The 17461-nt window shown below is 54.3% G+C and overlaps 3 protein-coding genes across 3 annotated transcripts; all 3 read right to left on the bottom strand.

Moving 5' to 3' along the window:
• Positions 1-1305: 1305 nt before the first annotated feature.
• Positions 1306-5971, bottom strand: NCLIV_012290 (hypothetical protein; the record flags this gene model as incomplete). Its single annotated transcript, XM_003881415.1, has 9 exons — positions 1306-1403; positions 1904-1968; positions 2070-2415; positions 2856-2990; positions 3598-3654; positions 3958-4089; positions 4800-5020; positions 5282-5444; positions 5701-5971. The coding sequence occupies 9 exons, from the start codon at positions 5969-5971 to the stop codon at positions 1306-1308; spliced, it is 1488 nt and encodes a 495-aa protein (XP_003881464.1).
• Positions 5972-9285: 3314 nt separating this feature from the next.
• On the bottom strand, positions 9286-10874 carry NCLIV_012280 (putative ribosomal protein L16; the record flags this gene model as incomplete). The annotated part of the gene is made up of 3 exons (XM_003881414.1): positions 9286-9548; positions 10113-10243; positions 10705-10874. 3 exons carry the CDS (start codon positions 10872-10874, stop codon positions 9286-9288), a joined length of 564 nt encoding a protein of 187 aa, XP_003881463.1.
• A 4478-nt stretch (positions 10875-15352) lies between these two features.
• NCLIV_012270 (putative calmodulin) lies at positions 15353-17406 on the bottom strand (the record flags this gene model as incomplete). The annotated part of the gene is made up of 4 exons (XM_003881413.1): positions 15353-15576; positions 15939-16119; positions 16582-16942; positions 17390-17406. The coding sequence occupies 4 exons, from the start codon at positions 17404-17406 to the stop codon at positions 15353-15355; spliced, it is 783 nt and encodes a 260-aa protein (XP_003881462.1).
• Between the last annotated feature and the right edge of the window lie 55 nt (positions 17407-17461).

The raw sequence follows: 17461 nt of genomic DNA, 5'->3' as shown, positions 1-17461 counted from the left end.
ACTGCAGCTCTGTTTTTCCTCTGGCGACGCGAGCCATGCAACGGCGCAAAAAGAAAAGAGAAAAACCTGGGATGAATCGCACAAACAGCCAGTCTAGACTCTTGGCCTCTCCGGGATTGACCGGCGGTGCCAGCGCCGCGATTCCTCTAGGGAAAAGCACGGAGTGCTCAGGAAACTCCTTGTACGCAAAGAACGCGAATCAGCGAGAAAGAAAAGGAGAGAGGTCGAGAGAGGACGAAACGAGGGAAAAAGCGTGAGCGCTTGTGAGGCATCACAGAGGGCTTTCGATTTAAATGCGAGGACCGAAAGAACGTCCCGGAAGGAAGATGTCTGGGAGCAGTGGCCAGCGCGGCCTCGTTGATGGTCGAGAGTACAGGGAAAGTCTGGGGAAAAGAAGCGTGGCTGCATGCGCAAGTCTTTCTACGAAAAGACGAGACGGAGGACGGGCGTGGAAAGAAAGAGAAGAAGGCGAGACAAAGGGGACCTAAACCCCCCTCCTGTGCGGGGGGGACATCGGCCACGCGGTTTGTTCAGAGAGAAGAGGAAGACGGCGAAGGAAAGAACAATCAACACTGGATTGAGATGCGAGTTAATCGGGAACACACGTCTCTTCATTCGTGCTGTCGATTCAAAAAGGCGAAAAAACGAAACAATTGAGACCCGAGCGAAAGGGACAGGCCAAACGTTTCAGCCATCTCTCGAAGGCGCGCTAAAAAAATCTTCGCCTGCGTCAAAGTGCGTCTTTTTTTCGAAAACGCGGGGACTCGTGTGCCCCGTCGGTGATTGACATTGGGCTCCAGATCGCGAACTCGTTTCTTATCTTCCTAAAGGAAGATAAAACTCCGAACTGCATTCTGAGGTTCTTCTGTGTCTAGGCATTCGTCCGACACATGCCACGTTTCCAACCACGATGACTCGAGACCTCTCAATTCACCGACCCCAAAACACCCTCGCAAGCATATATCATTCATTGTTCATCTCTCTCACCTCTCTTCTCTCTCACCTCTCTTCTCTCTCTCCTCTCTCTTCTCTCTCTTCTCTCTCTCCTCTCTCTTCTCTCTCTCCTCTCTCTTCTCTCTCTTCTCTCTCTCCTCTCTCTTCTCTCTCTTCCTGTTCGCTTTCTCTCTCGCCCTCGCCTCCTGTTTCCGCTCTCGTTTTCACCCTTTTCCTTTCTTCATTTCTTCCCTCCTTCCCTGTCGCCTGCGGCGCGGAGCCTCCACTTCCCTGGTGCACGGGGCGCTTCACATCCGTTTTCGCTTATCCGCTTCTCTTCCTTCTCCTTGCTTCCCCCTCGCCGCGTGCTCGCTACGAGGCTTCCAGACGCTCTGCATGCACCTTCGCCATCGAGCCGCCGTGCACAGGGTCGTAGCGAACCTGGTAAAACCAAGCGTCTTCGCTCACCACTGCGGCACAAAAAAAGAGCCAAGACACATCGAGGTGTATCACACAGCAGGGCGGCTCCTAAACATATCGCTTTGCATTTGTGGAGAGATGATTATTTGAAGCGATGCATGCGCTTTTTCATTGGACACGTCACCCGACATGTGGAGAGGCGAAACGTCAGAACCCCACGCATACAGCGTCCCACATCTGTCAATCCACGCCTTCACTATCCTCAACACGGGCATACATCCATCCATACATACATATATTCATACATATATATGTATATATATGCATATATATTTTCGTATGCAGCCTATGCGTTCTTACTAATCAACATATATACAGATATATGCATGTGTAATGATCATGTATCCACATTCACATACAAGTATGTGGAAAACGAGACATACAGGTGGTCATGTAGAGGCGCATATATACAAGTGTTTGAGCTGAGAGGAATAGATATTTCAATGAAGCGTGCGTGCGCATTTTGCTGTGGTGGGTTTTGGAGTCTGACCGAAGAGTGTATTGGGCTGGTTCGGGCTGAAGGCGCAGATGGCCGCGCAGTCTTTCGACGGCAGTCTGAGAACCAACATGGAAAGGAACGAGAAACTAATGAGTAGTTTAATTTGGAGGCATTCGCACCTACAAAGGCATCTGTGTGTCCACTTCGCGTTCCCTACCTCCATTGGGCGAAACTCCATTCCGTGTGGAAGTACGGAGACAGTTTCTCGAGGAGCTGCAGACCCGTTTTCAAGCCTCCGTCGGCATCTTGGTCTTTGGGCGATTCGTCAGCTCTGCTGAGCGTCTTGGCAGTTTCGGATCCTGATTCCTCCGGCGCCGTCCTGCGCGCTCCCGCTGCACGGCCCCCTGTCGCTCTTTCTCTCTCGCTCTCCGACACAGGCTGTCCATTTTTCGACTCCAGCGGAGACAGTTTGAACACGTGGGTCGTGCCTGTGCTGCTGCATGCAGCCAAGAACCGGCGGCACGGGCTGAAGCACATCGAGGTGATCCTCGCGGGATTACTTCCTGAGGAAAAGGGAGACGCATGAGCGCTCGAGGATGAGAGAACGCGCAGACTGTGGAGCGTGTGTGGGGCTGAAGCGAAGGAAAAGGACAGATGCATCCGTCTTGACTCGAACAAAAGGCGGGGTGCGAGAGCGGACGCGCGAGAGAGACACTGCGTGACGTCTGCTTGTGGCCTCGCGAGAAGAGAGGGAAAACACCGAAAAATAGGAGACCGCGTTAGTTCTCGGGAAAATGACTCCCGAACCCCCTATATATATTGGTACAAAGAAGTCACCGCTTCGCCTGGTGCGCGCGCCGACACGCCAACTCGTTCTGTCTCTGTTTCGCCTCTCTTCTTTTTCACTCCTGTCCTTTTTTCTTTGCTTTTTTCGCGCCTCTCTTTTTCGCTCCTGTATGTTCTGCTCCGTTTGCTCCGTTTCGTGCGCGCGTTTTCCGTTTACCTCTTCGAAATTCCATGAGAAAATCTCCAGTTCGCGGGTCGAAAACACGCAGCAGCGTGCCGCGGGAGGAGGCGGTGCCGAGCAGTTCCCCGCCCGCGCTCAGACTCACGAACGCCAGCGCGTTTGCGTGGGCGCCTGCAGAGAAATGCGAAACGCGCGGAAACTGAGTGGAACGAGCGCGGGGGGGAGAACACTCTGGTAAGTCCAAAGAGCCCGGAAAAAAAGAGAAGAGAAGCACGCGGACGAGGAAGCGAAAAAAAGGGAAACACGGAAGATACCGCGAGCACGCAAGAGAGACCAGAGACAAGATGGCGCGCACGGAGAGGAAGAGACATAGGAGAAAAAAGAGGCAGGACAAAAGAGAAGGCCAGAGACAGAGAGAAGTACGAAGGTGCCCACAAGGAGAAACACGAAACGAAGGACTGCCCAGAGGCAGACGAAGAGGATAAGAACGCAAACGGACTCATCAAATCCATTCATGTTTATATATATATATATATATATATATATATATATATGCGTATATGGAACACTCACGGATACAAGTGTGTGCAGGTGAAAATAGATGCACGTGGATGGGCATACGCCTGTGTACAGGTACAGATTTCGATAGGTGGAAATAGGCAAGTACACGCACAGTATAGCCAGTTAGGTACTTGAATATAGACACCCAGGCAGCACTCTCTGTGTGCATCGATTTCGCACTTTTTGAGTTCAGTGTCTCGAAGAAACCACGACTTACAGACGGAGAGGGAGGAAATGAGAGGAGCCGTCCCCGAGGTCCGAAAGCCGGCGTCGCCTGCGCAGAACGACGGCAGGAAAATGCGCGAGCAGGTAAAATGGGAAACCGACTCTTCTGAGTGCAGCCGCGGACGTTTTTGTTTCTCTCCAAAGCGGGTGTCTTTTCTCGCTGCCCAAACCCGAAACTCTTCACCGAAGTTGAAACGAAATCGACTCGGATCTTACACCGTCCCAGAGCAACCAGGCGCATTGCTGCATGCAGAAAACCCACAAGCCTGCATCATCTCCCACGTCTCTCTTGTGTTTTCTCTTCCCTGCTTTCTGAGTTGCGCATTTCTGATTTCGTCTTTGCGGTTTTTACTTTGAGAGCCGAAGCTTCCAGAGCGCAAAGAGTCGCACGAGGCCTGCGAAGACGCTCGAGAGTCGAGGCGAGAAAGAGAACCACGCGGCGCCTCGCCGTACACCAGAAGTTGCACTCGCCCGGTCTGAAGAGCTGACACGGGCACAGAGCCGCGCGAAGCCGGAAGTGGCGAAAAGACAAGAGAACGGAAGAAACGAGGCGGCGAAAAAAACACAAGAGGCAGAAAGGAGCACAAACCTCAGACACACTCGGATTCCAGCGCAAACCGCCCGTGGTTTCGTCCTCATTCTTTTAAGGAAACCGAGGCGCCCCGCCCCTCTCTTTGATGGACAAAGGGTTTTCTTTCCTTTGCATCTGGTCTGCTACGCCATTCTCACTCTCTCATCTCTCCTCCCAAACCTCATAGTGAAGCACACTCCAATCGATACACATGCATACATGTATGGGTGTGTACGTTCTTTTTCTCTCCGGCACAGACATATACGCATTTTTACATATATGCATGCGTGCATATATGCATAGATGCGCTTATGAATGTGTACGCATCTTTGTGCATCTGCCTCCATTTACGCACATATTGATATGTGCACGTGTTTACAATGTCTTTCCCCTCCGTGCGTATACGTATATAAATGTCTATACTGGTGTAGACGTGTATGTTTGCATGTACGTCAATTCTTTCTCCTGCAACGGGGCATCGAAACGCCTTGTCATCCATTCCATGTGTCCACATTGCGCTTCGCGTTCCTGATGATTCACGCAAAGTTTTGTTCCATCCGCTGTGTCTCTCCACGTCGGAAACGTTGGCCGAGTTTCGCTCGGCGACCCGGTCGTCGTCTCACCGGGGCAGACGACGAGAACCTGCGAAGGCGAGCCGCTGTGAGGGTTTCCGCGCCCCGCCGCCCCGGAGACAGCAGACGAGGCCGGAGAGACAGAAGAGACAGACTGCAGCGACGCGCAGGCGCAGATGGCGCTGGGATTTGGAGCTGTGGGTATGGTATCCAGAAGCAAAAGGTCGCGGAGACGGTATACGCACACCTTCTCTGTCAAAATGACAAGTAACCTGTAGAGAACGAAGCGGGGACGCGAAACGCGAGGCGCAGCAACAGCTGGAAAGACGGTAGACCGGAAGCGACAGTGGAGACAAAAACGTGGAGAAACCGGGAAACCGTTTTCTCGACTGGCCTTCCTGTAGCCAGCGATATCGTCATGCGGGTGGTGTTTCAGCATCTCCCTTTTTTTCTCCCCATTTTCTCCCCCTGTCTGTTTGTCCATCTTTCTCGCTCTGTCCCTTTCTGTCTCTCTTTTTGGAGAGTTTGCTTACACTTCCTTGAGCATCTGGACGGCTCGTATTTGCGAGTGGAACTGGAGTTGAACGACAACCTTTTCCTGTCGGTCATCCCACAGAACGCAGACCTCGTCGCACCACCGGGTTTCCGGCTCCTGTCCGCGTTCTCGTCGAGGCCAGCACGCCGTGCCTGGCCCTCCTGGTGGACACAGAGGAATTGCAGAAAAGCGAATCGCCTCCACACCGTCTCCGACGCGACGGCCTTTTCCCCGGTCGCCCTTTCCTGTCCGTCTGCACTCGCTGCTCGTTTCCTATCTCTTCTCCCCTCCAGAGCTCCCCCCTCCCCGTTCTTCATCCATACAGAGAGATGCGCAACGGAGCGTAGGTCTTGTTTTTCCGTATTTACGTCTTTTCCCCTGTTGGTTTCGTCTCTTTCCTTCGCCGAAGCGCCTTACTGCCGACGAGAGCGAGAATGTTGCAGGTGTAGAGCATCTCCACAATCAGGAGGCCCTCCTCTCGCGTTCCCGGCGAACTCGGCCCGCACGCCAGGGCGCTGGCGCGGAAATCGCTCGTCAGATCTGGAGAGGAAACGCAGAAAAAGCCGGAGTTACAGCCGAAGGCGGTCCGAACGCATGCAACAGCAGAGCGAAGGCCCCACGTCGCGATCTCGCAGCGTGGCGAGGAAAACACAAACGCGAGAGAAGAAGGCCACGAGTTCTGAATCATTCACAGAGTGGACGAAAGGAAAGACGCGTTTCTGTGCTTTTTTGGAACGTCTTCCGCACGGCACATGTCTCGCTTCAGCTGTCTTTTCCCCATCGCCCCTCGATTCCTTTCTCTGCCCTGTCTTCCGATGCGCCTTTACCTCGCGAGAATGTTTTTTGCATCGGGTCGGTTGAGTAGATGCAAAAACCTCGATCGGTGGCCACCGCGACGCACGACGCATCTTGGTTGAAGCAGATGCTATGCACTTGTTCTTTGCCTCGCCTGCCTTCTCCACGTTGTGGGGAGTCTTCGGCGTCTCTTTCGGCTCCGCCCTCGCTGCGCGCGCCTCTTCCAAACGCACCGGCAAACGGCGCTGCCGAGGGCGAGAAGAGAGGAAAGGAAGGTTTCTCTGGCGATGCTTTCTTCCGTTCCCGAGAGGCCGAGGCGTCTCCTCTGTCTCGCGAGGAGACAAAGAGACGCCGCATGGCGAGGGCGAACGGCGGATCAAGAGAAACTCAAGGGAAAGCAGAGAAAGGAAAAGGAAGCGAAGAGGAAGCGCGCAAGAGGGAGAAGCGCCGGAGGACGAGCACGAGGAGGAAAGGAAGGAAAGTGAAGGCACATACAAATGAGGAGGTTAGACGGGTAACGAGACCAGGACAAGAGCAGCGAGGAGAAGAAGAGAAACGCACCGCTGAATGAAGGGGGAAAGGGATCGCAATGACAGCGTAAGAGCGCAAGCGGGTACAGAAAGGGTGGAGTGGCCTGCGGCGAAGACTCCCGGAGAAAACAAAAAGGAAAGCGCAGATTTTGGAGAAGAAACAAACCTCGACAAAGACGCGCAGGGGGCCGTCTGCGGCCCAAAACGTGAAGGAGGCAGGAGCGAAAGACGGCGAAGCGAGACTTGGTGAAGAAGGGAACAGCGGATAAGGAGAGAGGCAGATACAACGGCAGAGAGGAGACAAGTTATTGAAGGCAACAGACGACGTAAGGACAACCGAGACGGAGAAGAGGTAAGGGAGACAAAGGAGACATACAACCGCATCGAGAAATCAATACAAGAGGCAGTCCCGACGGAGAAGGAAGAAATGAAGAAGGGGAAGACCAGGCTGACAGCAACGCATTCCGTCCCCGCCTCTCGTGTCCCTAACGGGCTTCGACTCCATTGCGGTGCACGTGTAATTTATTTTGTCCATTTGGTTCTCGTAGGGTCTCTGAAGAGGAAGATGCGCTGACGCTCCATCATTCTTTCGGTGTTTGCCCGTTTCTCTCCGAAAATGCCCGGTGTCTTCGCTGCATGCTCCCAGACACACTTCAATGCGCGGAGCGACCGGAGAGCCTTCCTGCGGCATCCGCTCCCTTTGCCTTTCCTCCAGCAAGGAAGAGGAGGGAAGGCCGCAACGATGAGGACCACGTAGAAAGCCTTTTCCTGAGGAAACGGCTCAGCCGGAGCGACGCTGGAAAACCGACCAATTGGGTTTGTGAAGACAGGCGACTGTGCAGCGCACAGAACTGCGCAGTGTTACGAGTAAGGGAGCGGTGGAAGAGCTGGAAAACAGGAAGCGAAGAAGGTGAAAGACAGAGGAAACAGCGGTCGTCTCGTTGTCACTTTTTTCTCGCCTTGGCTCCTACGAGCGAAGCAAGTGTGCTCATCCAGCGTCGTTACGCATGCCAGCGCTCGGCCGCTGGACTAGCAAGCGACGGCAAATCGCAAAAAACGGGGAGTCTTCCGCTGGAAATTGATGGACTGTCAACGCAGGTGGGGCGGCAAAAGAAAGAGGCGATTCGGAGGGAAAGCGTGAGAAAGAGATTCTCTTCTTTGTCTCCGCGGTTGTCACCTGGAGTGTGTCTCTGTGAGGATTCGTTCGCGCGCACACCGGCTTGTGTCGCGCGAGCACGCTGTGCAGCGAGAGAGTGGAGCCTCCCGCGGTCCCGGTTTGAGGAACAGTCCGGTTTCCGTTTTCTCTGCGAAGAAGGCCTCTGCACTCGTCAACTTCGGCTGAAACGAAAGGTTGCCTCTCTCAGACACGCCGTTCTTCGGGAGGATCGCGAGCTTGGTCCGAGAACCGCTCAGTTCTCGCGAAGGCTACCTCGCGACCGCGTGTATCTGCGCCCGGCGTAGTTCTGCGGGTGCGAGGGCAAGAGCAGGAAAAAGAGGCCGACTCGTAAGAGGGATCGCTCGCCTTTCTTATCGTCGAAAGATGCGTCAACACAAAGAAGGTGAAGGCTAGTCGGAACCAGAAAGTTCGCTCTTCCCGTGCACGACGCGACGGACCAGAGACACTCGATCGGGCCGAGGGAAGATGCGAAGACCGAGAGTGTCTTAAACTCAGTTAAAAGGAATGGCCTTCAGCTTTGTTCAAAGTCGCCCTTCCCATATGGGCGGGGGGAGCGGTTCTCGACGAATCAGATGCCAATTCAGCGGCTCCATGTGGACAAGTCGAAACGGAAACGTGCGTGAAAACCCTTTCAACGAATCTTGGAACGCACACGGAAACAGAGGCGGTTGTGTGTGTGTACCTCGACGGAAAAAACGCAAATTCCTCTGCGTTTTTCGCCATTGGAATCGAAGGACAGTGACGGGTCAGACAGGGAGGAGCCTAGTGGCGTGGCGAACACTTTCTCTCTCGTCTTTTCTTTGTCAGCTAGCAGTCGGAAGACTCTTTTTCAGGGAGAAACGGGAACCGCGCACGCGCCTTCCGTGCAAACCGTTGCGCTTAGGTCTCCTCTCAAAAACGCTTTGCACGCAGTGTGTAGATTCGTTCGAGTCTGCGTCACCTCTTGGGAACGGACGGAGGTGACGCAGTCCGCCAAAAAGCTGTTGACCGTGGAGAAGTTTCTGTGTCAAAGTGAAACCACGCGGCATCGCTCCAGCAGACGCAATCTCTCCGTTATCCACTGATGCTTCGTTCACAATCGACGGTCTCTGGTGTCAAAAACAAAGACAGCGCTGTCGTGTGTGCGTACTCGAGCGTCCAGATGCCCACGCTCGGGGAATAAGGGTGAGCACACTCGCGCCCGCGGCCTATTTTTACCTGAATCGACTCTTTTAACGGGGGTTTTCTTGAGGTTTATTCGGCGCGTGTGAAACACAGGACTGCTTCACACACAGTCTTCCACGTGCATGAACAGCTGGATAAACAGAGATAGCGGTAACGACGCAAAAAAAATTGTGCGTGGGTGGGGAAACGTTTACCTAGGCAGACTGGGAAAAGACGAGGGACGGAAGAGAAGCGAGAACGGAAAGACAGAAAAAAATCCGGAGAACGCACGACGTGTCGCCAGGTGAAGAGGCAGGCAGGCGAGCGAGGGTGGTGAAAACTGGAGTCCGAAAAGGGCTACTTTTTCGCGGCCGCTGCCTTTTCCGTGTGAAACCCTCCGAGCTTCTCTCGCGCGGTTTTCTCTCGACTTTCCCTTTCCTCCGCCTGCCGCTTTCGAATGAGATCTTTCACAGAGTGCATCTGGAAAAAGTTGTTCTGTTCGCGGAACGTGACAGGCACCGGGAGACGCGGCGCAACGGCTTTGAAGGCAGCGAAATTCGGTTCAACTTCCGGGAAGAGATGGAAAGGGTTCACCTGTGGGATGTGGAACAGAACGCGTCCTGTAGAGACAGCGCAGACACAGAAACGCGTGTTTTTGCGCATCTATGGAGAAGCAGTCGGGACAAAAAAGGAGGTGCAAAGGCGAAAACGCCAACACGACTGACCCCACGCAGCATGCACTGTGGAAACGGATGCTACCTTGACTCTCAACACCCGTTTCATAGTGCAGTCATCCACAAGCTGTAATACACCCGATAGTCTACACAGGCGTCAACTCCACTCTTACAGATACCAATATATATATATATATATATATATATATATATATATGGAGAGGGAGAGAGGCAGACATTTTTGGAGATGCAGAGACCGAGGTTAGTTCGAGCATTATAAATGAATGTGTCCTCCTCGCAGTTCCCCTGTCGCCACGGCCACGTCTACATATCCGCCCAGCTCTCCAGACACGGAGGCGAACACCCCCCTTCCCGATAGCACGTGCTGGGCACAAATCTATGCATCCGTGTACAACTGCATCAATATATATATATATATAAATGAATGCAGAAAATATAAAACACACGAGAGAGGGGTCGGGACACGGAGACAGAGCGCGGGTTTGTTACCTGCTGGAACTCTGGCAACGAAGCGGTCGATGCTACCCTTTCCCTGGCCCATTTTTGTTCCCTCGGGTTTGCGTGTGACGGCGTACGTGGCGTGCACGTTTTGATGGACTTCCTTGGACCGCCCCAGGATTCTGAAAGGCACACCAAGGAGCAGAGGAGAGACAGGAAACAATGAGTCCCTTTTTTCCTCTCCATTCCGCCTCTCTGGGCACGAAATTCGAGCGGCGGCGAGAGCCCCAGCACTTATGGTGTAGAGGTCGGACCTCCACGTGGAACTGACGGGCACCACATGGTTCTTAACCCTCTCTCGAAGCTCGTGAACCTGGAAGCCTTTCGCATATCTAGTTCTTTCTCCCTACGATGACGCATCCCCAAAAATGTGTACGAGCACGCGTTTCTGCCAAGTCCACCGCCATCTGAATCCTCCGTGGCAACACTGCGAATTGCTCAGCGGTGATCTTGTCCGCGCGATACGTCGCTACGCACCGCAGGAGAGAAGACGCTCTGGTGGCTCACACCGCTATGTCCCCCTACTTGGTTTACCAATTCGTCTCAAAAGTGGAGGAGGGGGAGACGCAAAAGCGAAACGTACCTCCTCAAAACTCTTCGCGCATCCTCCAGTTGCTCTGCCGTGACTCGATGGGGTGCGACGGCTACGATGCTTTTTCCCAAACGAATTTCTGGTCCAACTGCCGGAGGAATGCGCCCAATTGGAACCTTGATTCGGACCTCCTGAGGCGCTTTGAAACGAACTGGAGGCATTTTAACGGGTTGCAAGAACAACAAAGAGGGCAGACGTCACGAGGAAAAAAACGGAACCACGGCGCGGTCCCCGATCAGACTGTGGCTATTTCGGAGGGCCCCAGAAGGCTATAAGGAAACTGGCTGACAGAAAAAGAAGCTTTTTGTTGGAATCCCGGGTAAAATATGGACAGGGAAGCGGCGGAATAGGTCTGCAGAGCGTAGGCAGCCGGAACGGAAGAAAGAATGAAGTGGGCGTGCCTTGCACCGCGAATCGATGCCAGGGAATGAACGGTCCTCTGTCTCGCGCAGGATTAGCTGTGCAGACACTTCGATCCTACTGGCTCATGGGCCAGGTAGGAGGCAGAAGGTTAGAAGACAGGGAAGGCGCTCAGGTGAGTTGGAAGACAGGGATTTTCACGCGCCCCCGAAGAACAACGAGACGGAGAGGAAGAGTGAGTGTGGAAAAGACGTCTCCTCAGCCACGGGCGGATCACACCAGCGGAAGGTTTACAGAGAACGTCGCTCCGTGCTTGGAAGGACCCCATCGAACGGCGCAGAACAGCGATACGAATGTTCACGTCTGCAGCGTGAGAACTGAGGCAGGAAAAGGGAGACAGGAAAGCAAAACTTCAAAAGGTTTCCGGGGAAACCCGTGGTGCTAGACTCCTCAACAGCTGCATGCACGAGATTCCAAGGGAATAGACCACGGCACCGGGGAGGGATTATGACAGGCCGAAAGCAGAACAAACGGGAAGCACCGGAACGGAGTCTTGTCGGAAAACTAGAGCCTACCGTTCTCTTTTCATATTCTGACGAAAGGCCAAAGAAACGCGAACGTACGTTTCCCCGGCCGCGTAGACCGACATTTTGCCCGGTCCGATGCACAGATCACTCGCCACGGGAAAAATCGGGCGAGGCCAGTGAGTATTGTCCCTCTCTCGAAGCCAGGGACGCACACACAGTATTGGAAATGAAGGATTTTTATTTTCGAACTACGTAGTGCTCTTCAGGCTTCTCGCTTTCCGCCCAGACATCCACGCGCACTTTGTTGCGCATGCATGCCGCATATTCACGGCCGTCTCTCACCACGGGGGAAACCAATTCGCTGCTGCAGCCTTACCTTGGCTAGTCATATATCGCTGTGCATCATTACATCACATTTGAAGATCTAGGATGTGCTCGATAAAAGGCGATCCCACTGCAAGCATATGTTGGCGTCGTGAATTTACAAGACCTCAACTGTCTTGAATAGAGAGGTCTACACTAGCAGAGGAGAGCCTGTATTCAACTCCGCAGTAGTGGCAGAGATCCCTTGCATTCACAGACAGACGCGAGAGTTTGTGTGTTAGTGGGCCGCCCTAGAACGAAAAGCGAAGGAAGCCATCTTTGCTGACTACTGCGTCCTCTGAGCAGTTTCCCCCGTGTATATATATATACGTGTTTTTCTGCCTGTTATTGCAAAACTGTCGTGAGAGGCACGGCCTTCGCACGGGGTGTGCTCAATAAGTAGGCCGCGCTTTCACTCAGAGGTTCTAACAAATCCTTTAGGAAAGCGTAATGAGATATCTAAATAGGCTGTTGCCTGTCCACCGGGCAAAATTTCGACTCTCAGCTCCAACCAAAAGAGCGCAGATATCGCGTAACCAAGCTCTGGTGGGTTGCTCTGACTAGACGCCAGAATATCAGTTCGCACCATCCATCCTCCGCGTATGACATGTTGCAGAGAATCCATTTGGAGTCGTGTTCTTAATATCGTATCCAGTCTCAAGATAGCAGGCTTCCAGATCCACACTTCTTCCAAAAGGCAACCCTGTTCTTGCGACTTCGAAGAGACCTAGACGACGCACTTGTCTTATCTGAGTGCATTGCCACTATCGGCGCCAGCGGTCCTCCGCCAGTCGCTTGAAAGCTGGATCTCCCCCAACGATACCGTGCATTCGTTTTTCACGCCACCGCTTGGAACGTCACGGTGGTGCGGAGAATCACGTAACTCCAGCGTCCATGATCGTGGATTCAGGAGCCCCGAATCATCGGCGGTTAGTGACTCGGGAAGTGTCATCAGCTAGAGTGCCGCCACTACTCTCGAGACCTGACTTTCTGATTCTCCTCGTGTCATAAAATGGGCTCCTAGCCCTGCCTGTACAGTCATTCTCCTCTGTAAACGCAGTACGCCAGGGACAACGTTCACTCTTGTCCTGTTGTCCTTGATGATATGTCCTTCGGAGACGAAATTATATCCGCATCTAAGGTTCTACGCGAGCGTGGGCCGCATCCTCGTTGCCGTTGTGGCCAAGCAAGAAAGAGTAGCCGTGATCGGTTTCAGTTTGGAAGGAGATAAAAATCTGGTGTTACTGCGCATTTCGGCCAAGGAACGCGTCGCACAAGACCGAGGAAGAGAAAGGCTTCAGCACATGCAAAAGGCATGGCGTGCTGGGGTTAACTTTTCAATCACGGATTTTGCACCCCTTGAAATGTCGGACGCTCTCTGCGGTTGAACTGGGCTGAAAGACAAAAGCGAGGTGAGAGAGCCGTGCCCAGCCTGCGACCAGCCTCACAATCAGGCACCTGAGGGGGGCTGGCAGTCCGCGGCCTGTTCTACATAAACCTTCGCTAACCTGGCTTTCTGGCGTGTCGAGGCGAGAGGTGCTATCCACCGGTTTCAGTCTCTCCCCAGAAAAAAACAGTCCTTCACCTTAGCGTGCGTTCGTTTACATCTTGCTTGCTACTTTCAGTCCCGAAAAAAAGCATGTTATGTGCAAGTTCTTAGCGTTCGACTCCACGCACGAGCCTGGCGCTAGCCAGGGTCCAAGGGTCCACGTTGCCTCGGCGCGGTCACGCACGCCGTCGGCTTTTCCCCGTTCTTGATGATGGGAATGGTTCGCAGTGCAGAACGGGGAATCCGCATCTGTCCACGGTGAACTGCAGCTTTCTTCCGGGTTACCCGATGTACACTTCAGCGGCGGCCTTCGAACCACCCCCGTTCTCGCTGCTCTTGTCTCGGTTCGTACTCGCCCCTAGAGCATCTAGTTCTTCCAACGAAAAACTCTGCCGAAGGGGCCGGTCATCGGGGACGACCTTGAAGGCGAAATGTACGATTATGCCTTGGATGCCGACAGGGCGGAAGCATTCTCCAATGAAGAAGTGTCTACTGCTCCGTTTGTCGGTCTAACGCTGATGGCAAACTCGCACGCGGGTCGGTGACTCCGGGAGGGTAGCCAGGCGGCGGCACCGGTGACACGGGGCTACAGACGGACTTGGTACAAAACGACTGCCATGCCACAATGAAGCGGATTTGGAGTTTTGTGTGTTCTGCTCTCAATTTGGGAAGTATCTTTCCTTTGCGCTTCGTCGAGGTGCGCCGCTACTTTGAAAAGTGGCGTTTTCTCACAAATAGGTGAGTGCACCGATATCACTGTATAGACGCAGTCTTGCACATCGTTGCATCCCTAAATGAGAAAGTCTTCACAGAGATGCAACGGTCTCGCGCGTTCTTCATTGCGATTGCGAGGAGCTTGTGAATTTTTGAAAAGACAAGAGCGGCCACTCAGCCTGGGACCGCCAGTCCGGCATGAGCGTTTCCGGCACCACGCGTAGACACAAACAGGCTCTACAGGTGCCCCGCGTTTCCCGTTTCAGAGGCCCTCCCCAGAAAAGGTATCACAGGGAGATTCTCCCGCATAGACGAACACGTACGCAGCTACGGGCACGACCTAACCCCTTTCAGAAAGCAAGCACTCTGAACATGACAGCTCCGAGCTCCCTCCGCCTCTGTAGGTGGAGACAAGCTGAAACCCGCACCTTCTTTTCCACCGAAACGCGAGAAAGTCGACGTTCAGCTTTGGCCCAAACGGACAAAGCGACTCGAGGAGGGGGAGGAAAAGGGTACTAGGCATGCCTGCTCGCGCCCCTTAACACAAGATATTGATCTTGTACACCTCCCATTTCCCCCATTTCCTCCTCCATGTCGTGCCGAGTTCTTTCTGTGTCTCGCGCGCTCGGTGGTTCCCTCTGTGTTTGGTCCCCCACACATCTGCAACGACTCCACTGGCGTCAAGACGCTCAGATCCTCTTCTCTGCGTCCGAGCTGACGACGTGGCCAGTGAGAAGTGGAACGAGAGGAACGCGACAGAACTCAAAACTGCAGGCATGCGGCGACTGGCTAGAAGGGTGGTACGCCCCTCCAGCAGCAGGCCGGGAGGCCGTTAAAAAAGGAATTTACCAGCGTTTTAAGAAACGTCCATCCAGGGATCCGCAGCCTGTACACCAGGCAGTTGCGCGACACCTGCTACGATGAATTGTTTTTTTCTCGACTGTCCTGTGACTATACCCTACTCTACAGCGAAAAATGTGCCGTTGACTTCCTTTGTTTCGTGTTGCAAATTTGGGCACAATGACCGAAAGACTTGCGCATGGTCTGCCCATCATGACGGTGGTTCTCCGACCGTCGTAAGAGTCTCCTCCGAAACCCTCATGGAGGCGAGGCCTTTCTCAGCACATCACAAATCGTCCTCGTCGTCGTCAACAATCACTTCGAGCGCCTCGCCTTCAGGACGCCCAGGGACGCCTCGCATGCGGCGGAAAACGCGCTCGAAATCACCAAAAGTAAGTCGGCCGTCTCCGACTCGATCGGCTTCTCGGACCATCAACTCGACATCCTCAGCACTTAGAGAACTTCCCACGGCCCTGGCTGCACGCATGACGTCTGCCGCCGTCACGTAGCCTGCAAAACGCAGTAGACGCAGTGGAGACTTGCCAGTGAATCACGGCGAAGTGAGACGCAGGCGAACTTACCCAGCGCTCTGCCTGCAGTCGCGGAGACGACGGGCAAAAGGAAGCGGAAAGCGAACCGAAAAAACGAAATCACGCCTTACGGACACAGCGAGGCAGAGAAAACAAGTAAAGGGAGAGTCGCGCTGGGTGGCCCGCGGAAGCGGACTGTTCAAGGAAGAAGACAGGGGGACAGCCGGAAACACAGAAAACGACATGTGTGTTTTCGAAGCGGGAAGAGGGCGCTCACAAGAAGCGACGTCGGCAACACTCCCGAGACAAAGACTCGTCCAAAAGGAACTGGTGAAAACAGACCTTTCTGTTCGGTGTCAAACAGACGGAAAATCTCCCGGAGTTCCTCAGTCGTGCTGCGTTGCGGCCAAGCGCCGACACAGAGCTCGAGGAAGCCGTCGAAATCGACCGAACCAGAGGACGAATCAGCGGCCGAACCCGACGGAGACGTGCGCACAAACGCGCTGCGTAGAAGACTGTCGATCTGCACCATCGAGAGCAAAAAAGGAGACAGAAACCAGAGGTAACCTGTGTGTTGTCTCCCCCGGATCCCGCCGCTTCCTGGGACAGGCACAAGCCTCGGAAGGATGAAAACAGATTGAAGCTGCCACTCGTAAGCGCGGGAATGCCTTGGAATTGCTTAAGCTCCGCTCTCGGAGTCTCTCTGGCTTGGAGAAGTCGTGGGAAGGTCCACGGACCGTGCCGGCCCTTGGCTTCATGCTGGCGCGTCCCTCAAAAACAGTGGAGTCCCCCCTCTCTCCAGAGAGCGAGGTTCCCGAGTGTCCGCATCGCCGTCTCGCCTCGGGCCTTCGTCGCACTACGCGGTCGGCGACACAGCGCAGCTGGGAAAGGGGCGAGCCTCGACCGCCTGCCAGTCTTTTTTTGGGACATATCTGGCCTTAGGTCCGAAGGCTTCCTGAGCGGCTCCGCGGGGAACGAGGCTCACCATGAAGTCGTCGGCGGTGACTCCGAGGGCTCTGCATGCAGCCTTCAACTCGCGCCTGTCGAGACGCCCGTCGCCGTCTCGGTCAAACAGCGCAAAGGCTCGTTGGATGTCGCGCCGCCGCTCGGCGGCCTCAGCCCCCGGCGATCCGCCTGAGGCTCCTCTGTCTTGTTGCATGCTCGGCTGGTGAGAAGGGGAAGAAGGGGATGCGAGGCGAGAAGAAGAAGGAAGCGACGACGATGAAACAGCCGCGCTGGCCGAGGCCGACGGCGCCCGAAGCCCCGGCCACGCCCTGTGCTCGGAGACGACGGCGCCTGGACTCGCCATGCCCCCGCCGGGGTCGCAGGCAAAAGCACGGGCTGAACTAGGAAGGAAGAAGACAAACAAATAAGAAAGGGAAGAAAGGGAAGAAAGGAAAGAAAGGAAAGAAGGGGGAAAAGGGAAGGTGAGGAGGGTGCGCCCAGTAGATTCGGCGACAGCAAAAACAAGGCAGGTGATCAGCGGGCTCTCATCGCGGCATCTTCGCGACAACCGGCCGAGAGGGCGTCGCTCAACAGACGAAGAACGTGTTTTGGCGATCGAGGCAGGCACAAACGACATGCCTTCAGTGCTTTTTTCCACAGGCACCGAATTCCCCTGTCTTCTGAGTGCATGCACACACCCGGGGCCGTGGACGCGGCGCAGGACGTGCTCGCCAGAGAAGGCTAGCGGAGACTTCCGCTCCACCAAAGTTGTTCAGAGCGCAGCACACAACCGAAAAAAGTGGAAAGAAACGAAGAACCGCCGAGTCCTCTTTGTCTTTGGCGCGTACCCATTTTTAGGGTGCATGCACGGCAGCGGCAAGACGAGACCGCGCAACTTTTCTCGCGATCGCGTCGAAACG

Source organism: Neospora caninum, chromosome V, assembly GCF_000208865.1.
Source record: "Neospora caninum Liverpool complete genome, chromosome V".
NCBI lineage: Eukaryota > Apicomplexa > Conoidasida > Eucoccidiorida > Sarcocystidae > Neospora > Neospora caninum.
The sequence above is the reverse complement of the archived record's forward strand: the minus strand, read 5'-3'. Positions and strand labels throughout refer to the sequence as shown.